This window comes from Podarcis cretensis, assembly GCF_951804945.1.
Source record: "Podarcis cretensis genome assembly, chromosome: 9".
NCBI classification, from domain to species: Eukaryota; Metazoa; Chordata; class Lepidosauria; order Squamata; family Lacertidae; genus Podarcis; species Podarcis cretensis.
The window spans coordinates 908,777-926,551 of NC_137178.1; the positions used below are offsets into that span (position 1 = coordinate 908,777).

The 17,775-nt window shown below is 54.1% G+C and overlaps 1 protein-coding gene across 1 annotated transcript in view; it reads left to right on the forward strand.

The window, feature by feature from the left end:
• Nucleotides 1-17,300, forward strand: part of RAB11FIP5 (RAB11 family interacting protein 5) — a 61,880-nt gene extending 44,580 nt beyond the window's left edge. Inside the window, exons 4-6 of the mRNA XM_079990695.1 lie at nt 4,116-6,122; nt 15,634-15,844; nt 16,744-17,300. Of these exons, the coding sequence (XP_079846821.1) occupies nt 4,116-6,122; nt 15,634-15,844; nt 16,744-16,959 (2,434 nt within the window). The 3' untranslated portion in view covers nt 16,960-17,300. The remainder of the gene's footprint in view (nt 1-4,115; nt 6,123-15,633; nt 15,845-16,743) is intronic.
• The last annotated feature ends 475 nt before the right edge of the window (nt 17,301-17,775 follow it).

Genomic DNA, 17,775 nt, shown 5'->3' on the forward strand with positions numbered 1-17,775 from the left:
GCAGCCGTGGGGCTGCTCTGGAGGAGGAGGAATCTCAGGTTGTTTTTGAGGATGGGGAGGAGATGGAACACCCTCTGCTTCTTCCTGCCAAAAGTTGCCTGGAATGTTTCCTCTCCTGCCTGCCCTGAGCCCCATGACCAGGAGGAGGGCTGGCCAGGTATGCCTGGAATGCAGCTCTGACTGGCCTCATCCTGGGCTGCTGGACCCAAAAGGCACTGGTCAGCCGGACGCCTGGGTTCCTTTGCTTCCTGGGCTATGATCTGTGGATGTGCCCCTTTGAGGGAGGCAGCTGCACTGAGCAGAAAGAGGAGGGTCTGTGGGTTTTCCTGGCCACGTGAGTCCATGGGGTCACTGGGCCTGGACCAAGGGACCCCCTCTGCTGACATTTGGGTGGAGGTCCCCGTGGAGGCAGGGCTGATCATTGATTAGAACTCATCATAGAATTGGAAGGGGTCCCCACGGTCATCTAGTCCAACCCCCCCCCCAATGCAGGAACCTTTTGCCCAGGGCGGGACTCGAACCCACGACCTTAAGATGAAGGGTCTCATGCTCTACCCTCCAGCCGCCGCCTGCCTGCCTGCCTGAAACCCTTTATTTATTCGTTTTCATAGAATCACAGAATGGTAGAGTTGAGGGGACCCCAGGGGTCATCCAGCCCAACCCCAGCAATGCAGGAATCTCAGCTGAAGCATCTCTGACAGGTGGCCAGTCAACCTCGACTTAGAAACCTCCAAGGAAGGAGAGTCCTCTTCTTCTTGAGAGTCATAGAATCCTAGAATCCTAGAGTTGGAAGAGACCACAAGGGCCATCGAGTCCAACCCCCTGCCAAGCAGGAAACACCATCAGAGCACTCCTGACATATGGTTGTCAAGCCTCTGCTTAAAGACCTCCAAAGAAGGAGACTCCACCACACTCCTTGGCAGCAAATTCCACTGTCGAACAGCTCTTACTGTCAGGAAGTTCTTCCTAATGTTTAGGTGGAATCTTCTTTCTTGTAGTTTGGAACCATTGCTCCGTGTCCGCTTCTCTGGAGCAGCAGAAAACAACCTTTCTCCCTCCTCTATGTGACATCCTTTTATATATTTGAAGATGGCTATCATATCACCCCTTAACCTCCTCTTCTCCAGGCTAAACATGCCCAGCTCCCTTAGCCGTTCCTCATAAGGCATCGTTTCCAGGCCTTTGACCATTTTGGTTGCCCTCCTCTGGACACGTTCCAGTTTGTCCGTGTCCTTCTTGAACTGTGGTGCCCAGAACTGGACACAGTACTCCAGGTGAGGTCTGACCAGAGCAGAATACAGTGGCACTATTACTTCCCTTGATCTAGATGCAATACTCCTATTGATGCAGCCCAGAATTGCATTGGCTTTTTTAGCTGCCGCGTCACACTGTTGGCACATGTCAAGTTTGTGGTCAACCAAGACTCCTAGATCCTTTTCACATGTACTGCTCTCAAGCCAGGTGTCACCCATCTTGTATTTGTGCCTCTCATTTTTTTTGCCCAAGTGCAATACTTTACATTTCTCCCTGTTAAAATTCATCTTGTTTGTTTTGGCCCAGTTCTCTAATCTGTCAAGGTCGTTTTGAAGTGTGATCCTGCCCTCTGGGGTGTTAGCCACCCCTCCCAGTTTGGTGTCATCTGCAAATTTGATCAGGATGCCCTTGAGTCCATCATCCAAGTCGTTTGTGCTTTGCCTCTTTCTCCCCGGAGGCCACGGTGCCTTGTGCACAGTCCTCCTTCATTCATTTAAATCCCCACAACGACCCTGTAAGGTAGGCCAGGCTGAGAGGCCCTGGCAGGCCTGCTCACCCAGTGAGCTCCCCGGGAGATGGTTTGGACCGTGGTCTCTCCAAGAGGCCTCTGAAGCCCTCCTTGAGCCCCTGGGAGGAAAAGGGGGGAGCAATCAAGGGATTAATAAGCAGGATGAGACCCTCCCTGCCTGGAGACTGTCTCTCCAGAGTGGTGCATACTCTGGTTATCTCCCGCTTGGACTACTGCAATGCGCTCTATGTGGGGCTTCCTTTGAAGGTGACCCGGAAACTGCAACTAATCCAGAATGCGGCAGCTAGACTGGTGACTGGGGGCGGCCGCCGAGACCACATAACACCGGTTTTGAAAGACCTACATTGGCTCCCAGTGCGTTTCCAAGCACAATTCAAAGTGTTGGTGCTGACCTTTAAAGCCCTAAACGGCCTCAGCCCAGTATATCTGAAGGAGCGTCTCCTCCCCCATCATTCTGCCCGGACGCTGAGGTCCAGCTCCGAGGGCCTTCTGGTGGTTCCCTCATTGCGAGAAGCAAAGCTACAGGGAACCAGGCAGAGGGCCTTCTTGGTAGTGGCTCCTGTGGAACGCCCTCCCACCAGGTGTCAAGGAAATAAGCAACTATCTGACTTTTAGAAGACACCTGAAGGCAGCCCTGTATCAGGAAGATTTTAAGGTTTGATGTTTTATTCTGTTATTAATCTGTTGGGTGCTGCCCAGAGTGGCTGGGGAAACCCAGCCAGATGGGCGGGGTACAAATAAATAATAATAATAATAATAATAATAATAATAATAATAATAATAATTATGGCACGGAAGGCCCCTGCAGTTCCACAGGGTTGCTGCATCCCTGAACAACAACAACAACAACAACAACAACAACAACATATTATTTGTACCCCGCACAACAACAACAACAACATATTATTTGTACCCCACCCATCTGGCTGGGTCTCCCCAGCCACTCTGGGCGGCTTCAAAGTTTAAAAATACATTAAAATGTCCCACATTAAAAACTTGCCTGAATCTGCTGGCCTCCCTTCTCTCTAGTGTCAGGTGGCTGAAAAGCAGAAGCCGTGGTGGCTTTGGGGGGAGAGGCCAGGAAACCAGCTTTGGGGGGGGGGGAGAAGGGGAGAGGCCTGGGGGGGGGGTCTGAATTGCTGCCCTCCAAGTCTTGCTGGCTCTGTGTTTTTTGCCTAGGTGGCCCATTCTGCGACTGAAGGGGTTCGGGGGGGGGGGTGTCACCCAAAGGTCGTGGGTTTGCCACGAAGCTGCCCAGTTCCCAGGATGAAGGCCTGGGAGTCGAGCCCCTTTGCTGAAGGTCTGGGGGTCTCCTCTGCGCCTGAATGGGGACCACCTGCTGCAGCCTTCCCCCTCACCCACCGTGGGACCCTCTGGGCTCCAGGGGAGCAGAGAGACAGGGGTCTTTGGGTGCCCCTGGCGGCAGCTGCAGGAGCTGCGCCCGACCCGCAAAACACAACCCGGCCGGCAGGCTGTTCTTCTGTGCAAACTCGAGGAAAGGAGCTTCCTTTCGGATTGGGTCCTACGTCATGGCGTGTTGCTTGGCAGTCCTCATCCCATTTCTGGCCCTCCTGGAGTCCCATTCTGCCCCCCAGGACTGGGATAGGCGAAGGGAAGGGCAGGAGTGGAACTGGAGGGGCCCCTCTCTGCAGAGCGCACCCCAAGACTGTGGGCAGGTTGGTGAGTGTGGGGGGCACCTCAGCTCCCTGGAGAGAGGGACCCCCCCCCACAAGAGAGGACGGGGTCCATTCTTGGTTTGTGCCAGAGGCGTTTCTCTCGCCTGCCAACCACAAATGAACGTCAAGTGTCTGCAGTGCATCATACAGCATGGGGGGGGGGCCCACGTGCATTCAGTCGGGGTGTCTTTGTGGGGGGGGGCAGCCTGTGCCATCGCTGTTTATTTCCCCTGCCTCTGCTTGTTCCCTCCATGCTTTGGTATGATTTTTGCCATCCTCCTTGCCCTGCTTCAGCAAAGCCTCGTTCTTCCCCAGAATGTGCTCTGACGTTTGCCGCTCTATGTGTGTGTGTGTTTTGGTGAGCCCAGATTACCCCATGGAGCATTAACTGGGGTGGGGGGGCGGTGGGGGGGTCTGTTCTGTCTCTCTCCACAGCCTGAAAGTGCCTGCTAAGGTATAGACAGCCCTCAAGCTCCGAGACGGCCCCTGCCCTGGCCCCCAGCCCCAATTGCTGGTTCTGCCCCATTGCAGTTCTGCCCCATTTCAGTCACACACAGCCCCTCCCTGCCCCTGCAGAGGCAGCCGCCCTTCCTGCGAGGACCCGATCCTGGCTGACCAGATACTAAACCTGCTTCCCCTGCTCGCTTTCTCTCTAGTTCCCCGGACCACCCTTGTCTCTCTGCGGATCAGGACCCCCCTCCCTTCACCACGGCTGGAGACCTGCCGCCCGAGGCCCAGAGCGCCAGCACCCCGGAGGCGCCGCCGCCGTCTCCGCCTGCCTCTGCCAGGGCCCCCCCGGAGTGGGACGACAGCTTTGACGCCTTTGCCACCAGCCGGCTCCGGCCGGACGCTCCCAGGGAGCCTCCGCCTGAAGGGAAGGGCCTGGAAGGCGGTTCCCCCCCGGACGCCCCCCTAGCCGAGACCCCGGAACCCCAAGCCGGGGGACAGGAGGACGCCAGCCCAGGGAGCCCAGATCCGCTGAGCTGCACCCCTGAGCAGGCGCTGGGAGGAGCGAGAAGAGAGAGCTTGGGGGGCCAAGCCTTGGGCCAGCCCTCAGAGAGCAGCTCCTGCGAGGAAGGCCCCACTTCGGGAAGCGACGCAACGGCAGAGCAGGCCCTGGAGGACAGCGGGAGCCCCTGGCCCACCGCTGATGAGGTCTTCTTGGAGGAGAGACCCCCTCTGCCTCAGAGCGCGACCGCAGAAAGCCCACTGCGTGGAAGTGGCCGGGCCCCCGAAGCTGAAACTGGGGAGGCCTCCGCAGCCGACTCGCCTCGCTGGGACGCCGTGGGGCGAGAGGAAGCAGCCCTCTGCTTGGCACCGGACGAGGCGCCCGATGCCAGCCTGAATATAGAGGAGGCCAGAGAGATGCCCGGCTGGGGGGCTCAGGAGCAGGCTGAGGGACCCCCCCGGAAGCCCCCAAGGAGGTTCGTGCCCCTCGGCCTAGAGGAGGCGTGGGGCGTCCAGGAGAGGCGGAAAGATGGGGCAGCTGCGCCCGAGGAGCTGGAAGTGCCCGCAGAGGGCGAAGGGAGGCCTCCCCCAGTGGCCGCCACCTCCTCATCCCTGGCGCCACTGGTGAGAAGGGGAGCAGCTGGCATCGGTGCCACGGGGAGCCTTGGGCTGGCAGGCGACGGCGCCAAACCTGCAGCAGATAATGAGCTGAGGGGCCGAGTCCTCCCTTCAGGGGGCACCCCGGGGGCCGAGCAGTTTGAAACTTGCCCTACCGATCTCTCCTTGGGCGCGTCAGGCCTGTCTGACTCCTCCGTGTGGCAGGCGGGCGCTCCCTGGCCGCAGGGGCTCTCGGAGCTGGGCTCGCTACAGACAGCCAAGGAGATCCCCGCACGCAAAGAGACCCTCCCGGACCCCCGGCCCAGCCCCTCAGTCCTCTTCTGGACGGCCGTGGAGGAGGAGCAGCCGCCGTCGCAGGACTCGTGGCCCGAAGGACGGCGGCCAGGACTTGGGGGGCCGGAGGAAGATTTGCCGCCAGGAGAAAGAGGGGCTCTCTCCTTCCCCGAGGGGGACCCTGCGCCAAGCCCCCTCAGCCAGAGCCTGCCCGCCACGTCGCCCCCCTTCCCAGCGGTCTTGGCGGGTGGGCAGCTCAGGCAGGCTCGGGCCGGCAGCTCTCTGAGCGAGTCGGAGCTGTCGTCCAGCTGGTCAGATGACCGGGTAGTGGACTTCAAGAAGGCCGACTTTTGGCAGGCGGGCAGAGAGGAGCCTCAGGGCAGCTGGACGGACACTGCCCTGGCGCCGGGCAACCCCTTTGCCCCCTGGGCCAGGACGCCACCGCCACCTTCCCCGCAGAACAACCCCTTTGTGGAGAGGCCTGCTGACCCAGCCTCCTCGGAGGCCGCCGTCCTGCCGGTCTCCTGGGTGGGGGGTCTGGGTGGCCCGGAGGCGGCCCCTCGCGGCTTCTTCCTTGCCCACCCCTCCGAGGACCAACCGGCCGCCCCTGTGACTTTCTCCACACCTTCACTGGAGGGGGCTACCCACCCTAGCGACTTCCTCTTCCCATCTCCCGTCCTGCATCCTGACTTGGGCAGGGGCTCCGCTGTGGCGGCCCCCTCCCTCGCTCTCCCGCGGCCCAGAGCCGCCTCAGTGGCCTCTTCGGTTTCGCCCGTGGGGGCGACGCAGGCGGAAGAAGCGCCTCCTCTCCAGTGGACGGCCAGGTGAGCTGGGCAAGGCGTGTGTGTGTGTGTGTGTGTGTGTGTGTGTGTGTGCGCACCAGGTGACCCCCCCTCCTTCCCTGTGATCTTGGGGCGTCTCTCCCAGGAAACCCCCCAAAGCCCTGGGTTGGCCCTCCCTCTGCCCATGGGGGTGTCTTGACTGGCTGCAGCTCACGGGACCCTCCCCACAGCACAATCCTACCCCTTGCCCCCCCCCCAAACTGCATGGCATCTTTTCATGCCCCCTCCATGGCTTTTATCTTTGGTTTACCCTTTTCCTTCTCTTTTAAGGGCTGTGACTAAATCCCTCTCTTCTCTCCTAGCTCTGCAGAAGGGGGGGGGGGCCCTTAGAGCAGGGGCAGCTCCTGCACCCTCCCCCCCCCGGCATGCTGGAAGCAAAGGGTCAGTGGGGGGGCAAGGGGGAACTGGCTCTTTGTGGTGGGACAGTCGCCCCAATTCTACCACTTGGCCTTGGCAGGGGAGACCTGCGGGGAGGGGGTGTATGTTCCTACTCTGTACCCCCCACCCACCTGAGTGGTAAGATCTCCTCCTATGGTTTTATTCACTGTTTAAGCATACCACTTAATTTGCATACCACTTAATCAAAGAATCATAGAGGTGGAAGGGAACCCTGAGGGTCATCCAGTCCAACCCCCGCAATGCAGGAATGCACAGCTGCCCCATCCGGGGATCGAACCTGCAACCTTGGCGTTACCAGCACCACGCTCTAAACATTTGAGCTTTTCACACCCAAACTATCTTAAGGTTTATAGCAGATCTTTAAATGTGAACTCACTCGCTGGCCATGATGGTTTTCGATGGTTCTGTTCCATCTTTCAGCATTGTCTCAAGGGGGGAGGATATTTGTGCATGAACAAGGAAGCAGGAGAGATTTTTTTTTTTAATGCTCCCCTGTGGCAGCATTTCCTGTAAAAATGGTCAGTGCACAAGCTTCCCCCGAGATGCAGCTTTAATTCCGACTAGGAAGGGGGCAGGCACAGCCTATTATTATTGCGATTATTAATTGCATTTATCAGTTTCTTTTTTCACAAGAAGTGATCCAGAGCGTCATGCAAAATGATGCATGTGTTAAAAGAGCAATGTGACTTTGAGTAATCTCCTTTTCTCTTTTGGAGCAGCGATTCCCCTTCGCATGACATGCCCTCCCCATCGCATGTCAAGGTTGGAGACTTAACACACTCCAAAATAACAGCTTAGTTTTTGAAGGCTTTCCTGGACGTGGGAAAACTTGGATCTCTGCAGATCGGCCTTAGAGGAAAAAGGCTGGATAAAAGCAGATGGGGCCCCCTTGCACCCATTGCCACCCAGTCTGGCAGTTAGTGATGATTTATCATGAGAGATGCCTGTGGTCTCCATGGCACAGAGAACCTTCTGCCAGTTTTTGGCGGGGTTCCATCTATGCCCCTATCCAGACAGGGACAGCTTGGCTTCGGAAACCTCTAGGTTAGATTACTGCTGCGTGTTATATGTGGGGCTGCCTTTGGAGGTGGTTCAGAAACTGCAGAATGCTGCAGTCCAATTGCTGGCAGGGATGTGTGTGTTGGTGGTCTGACCTTGTAAAGCTTGTCTTAAGTCAGCTGAGCTCAGTTCGTTTCAGAGCTCAATTCAAGGTGCTTGTTTTTCTCTATAAAACCTTGTTCAGTTCAGGTTCGCATCGAGAGAGGTGCTGTGTCCGGACTTTTAGATGTTCGCCTGAAGCCCATCTCTAAATGCCCCTCTCCAAGAAAGGGACACGGGTGGTGCTGTGCGTTAAACCTCAGAGCCTAGGACTTGCTGATCAGAAGGTCGGCGGTTCAAATCCCCGCAATGACAGGGTGAGCTCCCGTTGCTCGGTCCCTGCTCCTGCCAACCCAGCAGTTTGAAAGCATGAAGTGCAAGTAGATAAATAAAAAAAAACAAAAAACTGGTAAACGGCATTTCCGTGTGCTGCTCTGGTTCGCCAGAAGCGGCTTAGTCCTGCTGGCCACATGTACGCCGGCTTCCTCGGGCAATAAAGCGAGATGAGCGCCACAACCCCAGAGTCGGTCACGACTGGACCTAATGGTCAGGGGTCCCTTTACTTTTACCTTTAAGAGAGGTTTAGAACAGGCACCCCCAAACTTGGCCCTCCAGCTGTTTTGGGACTACAACTCCCATCATCCCTAGCTAACATGACCAGTGGTCAGGGATGATGGGAGTTGTAGTCCCAAAACATCTGGAGGGCCGAGTTTGCCTATGGCTGTCCTTATGCTTTAGCGGTTGGTACTGCTCTGAGCTGCTGATTGTTTCTTCAGAGGCTGGCTTACGATTCTTGTTTTTAGAAAATTATCTCTCTTTCAATCTGCTGCAAGTCGTTCAGAGACCGCTTGGTGTCAGGCAACTAGCAAGTGAAATGAAGAATATGAACACTGTGGCCAGTTCTGAAAAAGCCTGCTGGGCAGAGAGGTCTGCTTTGGTTTCACTCCTGTTCTTCATCCACCCAGCTGTAGTAATCTGTCTTAAATGATCCGAATGAACTTCATGGGACAGTTCTCTGGAGGTCCAAGAGGATTAAATTCTGGGGGACCCAAAAATCACTGCCTCCTGCGTGGAGCTGCTGTTTTTGCCCTTTTGGGTGTGCCTCCACATTCCAGAGATCTTACACTTTTGGGAAGTGGGGGTCGGGGGAGAAACAGGTGCATTTGCAGTTTAACAAAAACGTTTTTGGGAAAGATGTGCAGAAAAAGAATACTTGGCATTTAAGTGTCCCAAAGTGTTGTTCAGTCCTCTTCTGGGTAATCCTCCCTGCCAGGCACAACAACAACAACTTATTATTTATACCCCGCCTATCTGGCTGGGTTTCCCCAGCTACTCTGGGCGGCTCCCAACAGAATATTAAAAACACCATAAAGCATTAAAGACTTCCCTAAACAGGGCTGCCTTCAGATGTCTTCTAAAAGTCGGATAGTTGTTTCTTTCCTTGACATCTGCTGGGAGGGCATTCTACAGGGCAGGCGCCACCACCGAGAAGGCCCTCTGCCTGGTTCCCTGTAACTTCACTTCTCGCAGTGAGGGAACGGCCAGAAGAGCTGGACCTCCGTGTCCTGGCTAGACGATGGGGGTGGAGACGCTCCTTCAGGGATGCTTGCTGGAAGTCACTGCATAGGTTTTCAGGGGCTGGCCAGTTACATGCAACACTTTTGCCTCCAGTTAGTGCAAAATGCAGCGGCTAACTTTTGGTTTCCAAAGGCAGCTGAGCCATATTCCAGGTGTTGAAATAATCCACCAGAGATGCTGTCAGTGTATGATGGCTGTGTGGTGTTCCAGGATGTTGGGCTAGGAAAGCCTCTTGTCTGACCCTTTTGTCTTGCTGATGGCCTCTGCTGGGAGCCATTAATGCACCAGAATCCTTCTCCTTCCTCACAGAGAGCAACGGGAGGGACGTGGAGTTGTTTCCATCCTACAAAAGAGTTGAAAAGCAGCTCATAGCTTTAGATTTCAGCCTGCAATGTGTTCGTTTTCCACCCGTGTCCAAACGCAGGGCTAAAAATAGCAGCACAGAAACCGACTTTATTAGGATTTCTCAGTGAAGTTTGCCGAGGTGTTTGCCTCCATTGCCAGCAGGTGGTGCTGTTGCTGCAGAGATGTCTGTGAGGGTCCCTGGAATAACCCCCCCAGACCTGCTACATTGGCTGGGGGAGACCCCTGAGCAGTTTACGGTCGGGGTCTGGCCTCCTCCTTTTAAGACTCTCCCCACTGTTGGTCTGGGCTTGCTGGAGGTGGGGGTCTGCAGCCTTGTGGGGCTGCCTTTCAAAGTTGCATGTTGGAATTTTTTTTGGGGGGGGGGTGTCAGCCATCGGCACAGAGTAAAGAGCCCCTCCTGCAGGAAAACCCTTCTGGAGTCTGACCCACAAGCCTCTTGCCAGGGGGCCTCTGTCTAGGTGTTCTTTGGCAGCAGTGCCCAGATGCAAAGAAGCAGGAGGACAGATGTGGTGGTGGGGGGAACGATAGGGGTACATGCCAGCAGATTTCTGGGGGAGGGCTGCAGGGAGGTGGTATTCAGGCTCAGTTGTAGATTGTACTGGATAAGAAGGGGTGTAACCTAAGACCACCCCCCAGATACATCATACCTACATCACAGAAAAGGCGGTCTACAGCAGAAATCTGAGTGCGCTGTTTATCTTGTCTGACAGGTTACCTTTTTAATGGTCACTTGACTGGATTGCCTGGGGAGCCTGGCCAGTCTTTTGTAATGATAAATACTTATTTCCTGGGCCAGGTCACAGGCTCACACCCTATTCAAACACAGACATAGCCTTAAGACAGGATTTGTGAAGGAAAAGACAACGGGGAGGCTTTTCCATTTTCCTTTGACCTTGCAGAGGAAACATTTGGTCAGTTTGAAAATCAAAAATGGTTTCAGGTCGGTCTTCCTGTGCTGATCTATTTACGTGCTTGGTTGGTACACTTATGAACATTTATTATATAAGACTTTAAAATTCTTATCACACTTCCCTTTGGGCATCTGGTTGGCCACAGCGAGGGCAGGAGGCTGGGCTGATCCGCCAGCTCCTCCTCGGGTTCTTACACAGGCGGCACCACGTCCACGGTCTGCAGGTCTCGTAAAATTCGCAGCACTAGGGAGCTTGTTGGGGAATGGCCATTGGCCAGGGATGCTCCAGCTGCGATCCTCGCATTGCAGGGGTCAGGCTGGATGGCCTTTGGGGGACCCTTCCCACTCTACATCTCCATGAAACTCAGGGTCTGAGAGAGGGGAAGAAGAGAGTCCGTTTGCTTCTTGAGGGCTGTGCGAGCAGGCCAGTTCCAGGGGAAGCGAAGCTCTCCTCTGCTTGACCTCCTGGGAAGTCACTGTCAGCCATAGAAGATCCTTCCTTCCAAGTCTTTGTTGTTGTTTAGTCGTGTCCGCCTCTTTGTGCCCCCCTGGACCAGAGCACGCCAGGCACTCCTGTCTTCCACTGCCTCCCGCAGTTTGGTCAAACTCATGCTGGTCGCTTCGAGAACACCATCCAACCATCTCGTCCTCTGTCGTCCCCTTCTCCTTGTGCCCTCCATCTTTCCCAACATCAGGGTCTTTTCCAGGGAGTCTTCTCTTCTCATGAGGTGGCCAAAGTCTTGGAGCCTCAGCTTCAGGATCTGTCCTTCCAGTGAGCACTCAGGGCTGATTTCCTTCAGAATGGAGAGGCTTGATTTTCTTGCAGTCCATGGGGCTCTCAAGAGTCTCCTCCAGCCCCAGAATTCAAAAGCATCCATTCTTCGGTGATCAGCTTTCTTTATCACCCAGTTCTCACTTCCATACATCACTACTGGGAAAACCATGGCTTGAACTATATGGACCTTTGTTGGCAAGGTGATGTCTCTGCTTTTTAAGATGCTGTCAAGGTTTGTCATTGCTATTCTCCCAAGAAGCAGGAGTCTTTTAATTTCGTGGCTGCTGTCACCATCTGCAGTGATCATGGAGCCCAAGAAAGTAAAATCTCTCACTGCCTCCATTTCTTCCCCTTCTATTTGCCAGGAGGTGATGGGTCCAGTGGCCATGATCTTCGGTTTTTTGATGTTGAGCTTCAGACCATATTTTGCGCTCTCCTCTTTCACCCTCATTAAAAGGTTTTTTAATTTCTCCTCACTTTCTGGCATCAAGGTTGTGTCCTCTGCATCCTTCCAACTCTACAACTCTGTGATTCCATGTTGCGCTAGGTGGACCTATGCAATAGCTGCTTTGCGCCAGGCTTGGACTCTGGCCTGTGCTTCCCGCCCCCCGAGAACTACAAGTCCCAGAGTCCTTTGGCTCTTGTGGGTGTTTCTTCTGCACAGGTGCTGAAGGTCCAGCCATCACCTGGGGTCAGCGTTGTGCTTCCGAAGGAGGGATGCTCAGGCCCCAGGATGCATGCGAGGGAAGGAGGGAGGGAGAGGGAGGGAGAGACATGGCTGGCCTCTGGAGGAGAACCTGAGTTGGCATTTGCCAAGGCCCTTGTGTATAATTAGCAGGTGAGCCTGGCATGTGGTCAGAAGCGCAAGAAGCTCAAGCGCAGAGCCTTGCAAATTGCAGCGCAGGGAACAAACGTTCAGGTGCTGTTGACGAGAGAGGTAGCCGCCCTTGTCGGGGAGCGTCCTGGGGTTCCACATCTCTAAACCATCCCTTGCCTATGGTGACAGCAGCCTTGATCTACTTATAAAAATGTTTCATTTGCAACAAGGATACATAAAACCATGCAGTAAAAACCATATAAAAAAATTAAAGATGGGTACCAGTTAACCCTTGTGGAAAGATGCACTCTTTTTTTAAAATATAATTTTTATTGATTTTTTCATGTTTAATTTCATTTTCAGTACACAAATCCATAACTTTAAGTATTGCTCAAAAAGAGCATCGACCTCCTTCCCTCCCTCTTTTTGACTTCCGCATATCTTTAACAGATTCATCGCATTTCTATAACCACTTTCTTACCTTATATCTTCTTTTAACATTCACCCCCTTATATGTAAATAGCTCCTTATTTTCACATTACCAGACATTTCAAGTCAGACCTACAAATGTTTTCAAACGTTTACAGTTTTCTCTCAAATAAGATATCAATTTGCTCCAGTCCTTTTGAAAGGAAAGATGCACTCTTGATTGCCTGCCTGCATAGAAAAGTTTGAGGCAGGCGTTTAAAAGTTGGCCCAGAAGCGCCTGCTGAATCTCTGGTGGCAGAGAGTTCCAAAGGACTGGGTCAGTGACACAAAAGGGTTAGTTTACTTGCTGTTGTCAATGGAGCCTTGCCAACTGGGGGAACGACCAGCTATGTCCCTGCAGATGATCTCGGTGATCCCTGCAGATAAATGATCCCCTGCAGGTGCCCTCAGAGACGAAGGCGGGTGACATTGATTTGTTGTCAGCGTCCATCTGTCTTGAGAAACAATGGACTGCTCTTCCCGGGATGACGTTAAATGGTTTTGTGCCCTCCCTGGCTTGCAGGAGGACTGGGCTGGTCCTCCTGGGCTGCCCTCTTCCCATGGCTGCCAGATTCTGTGCCCGTCCGCATGGGCACCCGCACCCTGGGCACACGGGGCCTCTCCAGAGTGGCTCCATCCAGCTTCTGCCTGGGTTTAACTGCTTTTGGCTCTAAGGAAGCAACTGTATTGGCTTCCTGTCTTGCACTCCCTGCTCTAGTTACAGATAGGTAGCCGTGTTGGTCTGCCATAGTCAAAACAAAATAAAAAAATTCCTTCCAGTAGCACCTTAAAGACCAACTAAGTTAGTTCTTGGTATGAGCTTTCGTGTGCATGCACACTTCTTCAGATACACTGAAACAGAAGTTTCCAGACCCTTCTATATAGTGAGAAGGTGGGGAGGGGTATCTGAAGAAGTGTGCATGCACACGAAAGCTCATACCAAGAACTAACTTAGTTGGTCTTTAAGGTGCTACTGGAAGGAATTTTTTAATTTTGTTTTTACTCCCTGCTCTCTCTTTTTAAAAATAATTTTTTAAAATTCATTTTTTCTTTTAACATTTATCATCATACACAAATCTTAAATCACTTTGCTAATAGGATTTGCGGAATCCCCAGATTCCCTCCACCCTCCGTGGTTTCCCCAGATATTCTTTTCAAACGGCATCTTACAATGTTCTCCATATTTTCTTAAATCTCATTTTTTTATCCTAATTCTGTTTTTAAAACCCTGCCAGTGTTTTCAGTTGTTTGTAATGTTCTTTCAAGTAACATACAAATTTCCCCCATTCTTTATTAAATTAAAACTGTCCTCTTAATCTCTGATCTTCCCAGTCATTTTCACCAATTCGGCAGAGTCCATCACCTTTATCAGCTATTCTTCTTTTGTAAAATTTCCTTCCATCTTTGGGCAAGTAGCAGCTGCTGTAGCCTACATAAATAGTTTCTTCTGATCCTTAGGTATTTCTGTACCTAAAATTCCTAATAAAAAAGCTTCAGGGTTGTTGTTTTTTACAAAAGTTATTTTTAACATTTTTTTCAGCTCATTAGAAATCATTTTCCAATATGCTTTTTTGCACTCCCTGTTCTTGCCTCTGCCTTGGGGTCTTTTTTTGGGGGTGGGGGGTCGGAGTTCCCTGGCAGCTGGAGCTCTGTGCCAACTCTCCTTGGGCTTGCCAGCAAAGCTCAGGGTGCGTCCCTTGCAGTTGTGGGGAAACAGCCCCCTTCCCTGCCCCACAGAGTTGGCTGCTAGAAGGGGAAGCTTATGGGGGTGTCACCCACCCCCAGGGGGACCAGAGGCAAGCCGGCAGCTCTCTTCGAAGCATAGAGAGGTGGAAGGGACCAGGGGGTCGCCTAGTCCGACCCCCCTCAGTCCAGGAATCTTTCGCCCAGTGTGGGACTTGAACCCTCAACCCCGAGGTTAGAGGTTTTGTGCTCTACCAGCTGAGCTATCCCACAGGTCCTGGACGGAATTGCTTTGGGGGCTGCAGTGAGGGGGCTTCCTTAAAAAGGAGGGTGGCCATCCTGCAGAGCTGGCTAAAGGGGTTTGGGGAGTGCAGAGGATTTTGGCTGTGGGGGAGGGTCAGGTTTGCTTGGAAATGGGGCTGTATATTCCTGTTTTTGCAAGGAATTTGTGCAAGTTTCCTTCAGTGGACGGAACAAAGATGGGGGGGGGTATTGGGGTTGAGAGGAGGGGAGGCTGGACAAGGAAGAGCCATGGTTGCCTCTCTTCCTCTTCCTCTTCCTCTTCCCCTTCCCCTTCCCCTTCCCCTTCCCCTTTCCCTTCCCCTTTGACATTTTCATTGCTTCTATCTTCTAGTCTAGGGGTCGGCAACCTTTTTCAGCAGGGGGCTGGTCTAGCATCCCTCAGACCTTGTGGGGGGCCGGACTATATTTTTTGGGGGGGAAATGAACGAATTCTGTTATGTACTGAGTTGAATAGGATTCAGAATGCAGCAGTCTGATTGGTCCTAGAAAAATAGGATCCAGAATGCAGCAGTCTGATTGGTCCTAGAACAATAGGATCCAGAATGCTGCAGTCTGATTGGTCCTAGAACAATAGGATCCAGAGTGCTGCAGTCTGATTGGTCCGCAGGAGCCACCCAATCCAACTCCAGGTGGAAGTCAATCTGCAATCTGATTGGCCTACAGGAGAATCCTGGAATTAGCCAATCACGTGGGGCCCATTGTGTAAATAATGTATATAAAGCAGACATTCTGGGGGAACTTCTATTCCTCACTACTCTGAGCTGAATAAAGAGCATGAAATCCATTCTCGACTCCGAGTATATTTCAAATTCCTATGCCCCACAAATCACACATTCTACTCGTGTAAAAACACTCTGATTCCTGGACCGTCCACGGGCTGGATTGAGAAGGCAATTGGGCTGGATCTGGCCCCTGGGCCTTAGGTTGCCTACCCCTGTTTTGGGAGTTTCCCCCAGTAGCTTTTGGGTGTGTCCCCCCCCCCTTCGGCCGTGTGTGTGTGTTTTGGGGGGGGGTCTTGCTGTGCAAATCCTTTGGGGAGGGGGAGATGCTGTTTTGTGAGCCTGACTCGTCTGCTCATGCCGCTTGTCTCTTGCAGCCCCCACCCCGTCAAGCCCATCAGCAGCTCTCCGGGGCCAAAACCCCCTCAGGAGAAGGAGGAGAAGGAGAAGGAGGAGGAGAAGCAGAGGCCGGCGGGCAGCCCGACCCGTGTCCGGAGCGACGGCCAGGAGCGCAAGCCGGGCAGCGCTGTCAGCGTCACTGCGGGGGGAGCGCCCACCTCCCAGCTGGAGAAACCGGAGCCCAAAAGGGTAAAAGGGGGTGGATGTGAGGGTGGAGGGGGTGGGAGAAAATACCCCAAGGGCGGCAGAGGTGGGGGCTCTTTCCTGGGGGGGGGGTCTTCCAGTGTCCTTGAAGAGAGAGAGAGAAAACTTGATTCGCATTAGCCAATGGCCATAGCAACAGGAAAACATTACAGTATACGCAGAAAAGGAAATTAGATATAAAAGGACAATTTAAAGTCCTGAATCAGCAGTCAGTTAGTGGCCCTTATTCTTGTCCTTGAAGAGGAACCTTTAATTTGAAGTGCGTATATATAGGAAGAGCCTGCAGGACCCCAGGCCAAAGGGGGCCCGACCAGTCTAGCACCCAGTTTGCACAGGGGCCAACCCATGGGAGACCCAGAAGCAAGGTTCAAGATTCCTGTGGCAGGGAGTTCCATAGTTGAACCCTGTGCTGCGAGAAGAAGGGGCTTCCCTGCATCAGTCCTCTTGGGCTGGTAGATTATTTTTGTGCCCCCCTGGGATTCCCCCCTGTTGCCCCCTCCACCATTGGGGCCATTCTGCCTCGAAAGTAGACCCTGCTCCGACAGATCCCATAGCGCTCGCCTTTCCCAGGCCCAGTTCCTGGAAGCCCCCTGGCCGCCTCCTGCAGCCCCACCAGAGTCCCAGCTGGAGGCAGAGCAGCCTGGCTTGGCCTTCCAGGGGGCGGGGGGGGGGTCTGAAATGGGCCCCTTTGGCCTCATCCAGCAGTCTCTCCTGGTGTTCCTAAATTTGTGGCTTTTTCTGCCCCCTGTGCAGCGGCATTATTATTATTATTATTATTATTATTATTATTATTATTATTATTAGTGCTTGCTGGTCCTTGTTCTGATGGAGAGAAAGGTCTTGCTTCTCCACTGACCGCAGCCCCCTCCCTCTGCCCCCCCCAGGACTCTTCCGCGCTGGATCCGTCCGCCAAGTATTACCACCTGACGCACGATGAGCTGATCCAGCTGCTGCTGAAGCGAGAGGCGGAGCTGAGCCAGACACAGGATCAGGTCCGCGAGCTGGAGAACTACATCGACCTCCTCCTGGTGCGCATCATGGAGCAATCTCCCCGGCTGCTGCAGATCCCCCTGGAGGGGGAGCCCAAGGCAGCCAAATAACGCCCCCAGCCCCCTTTCCACCTGCCACGCCTCTGCCCTCCCCACTTTTGAGTTCCCGGCTCCCTCTCCTGGCTCAAGGCGGCCCCCCTGGAAGGAGAGGCCCTGCGGAATGGACCCTTTGCTTCTGGACCTCTGGGCCACAGGCAGCCAGACGCCGGTGTTTGTGGGACGCAGCTGGCTTTGAGCAAGATGCCGTTTTCTGGAGAGTTGCTTGCCTCCCGTCCTGCTAGCTTCCCGGTCCATTGCAGCACCCGCAGTTACGCCCAGGGCTCGGATCTGCTCCCCGTCCCCTGGGATGGTGACTCTGGCTGGCTGTTGGCTCCCTGTCTGTGGTGGTGGGTGTTCCTTGGAAGGGGGCTGGAGGGAGAGCAGCCCGGGGGGGTCAGACGACGTGGCCGAAGGATGGACTGCGAAACAAGGGAGATGGATTGTGGAGGAAAGACCTCCTGGTGGGCAGGGGGCATGGTGTGCAGACCCCACCACTGTGCTCCTTGAACGACTAGCATCGCCCAGCCTGCGCCAACCACTCAGCACCTCGCCAGGTTCAACTGCCTCCTGGGGGCAAGAGGGGGGGGGCTGCCTTGGACTTGGGGCGCTGTCCTGGCCCAGCGCCTGGCACTCTTTTCATTGCATGCTGGAATAAGTTGCAACCCTGCCTCTGCCTCTGCCTGCCCTCTTCCTTCTCTTTCTCTGCTTGGGGTGGTGGCAGGGACTTTGCAGGAGGGCACCGCAGTGGCACCTCGTCCTTTTTGCATCCCCCCCTCCCCACACCTGCTGTGATAATCAGAACAAAAACAGTGTGCCTTTTCTTTCGCG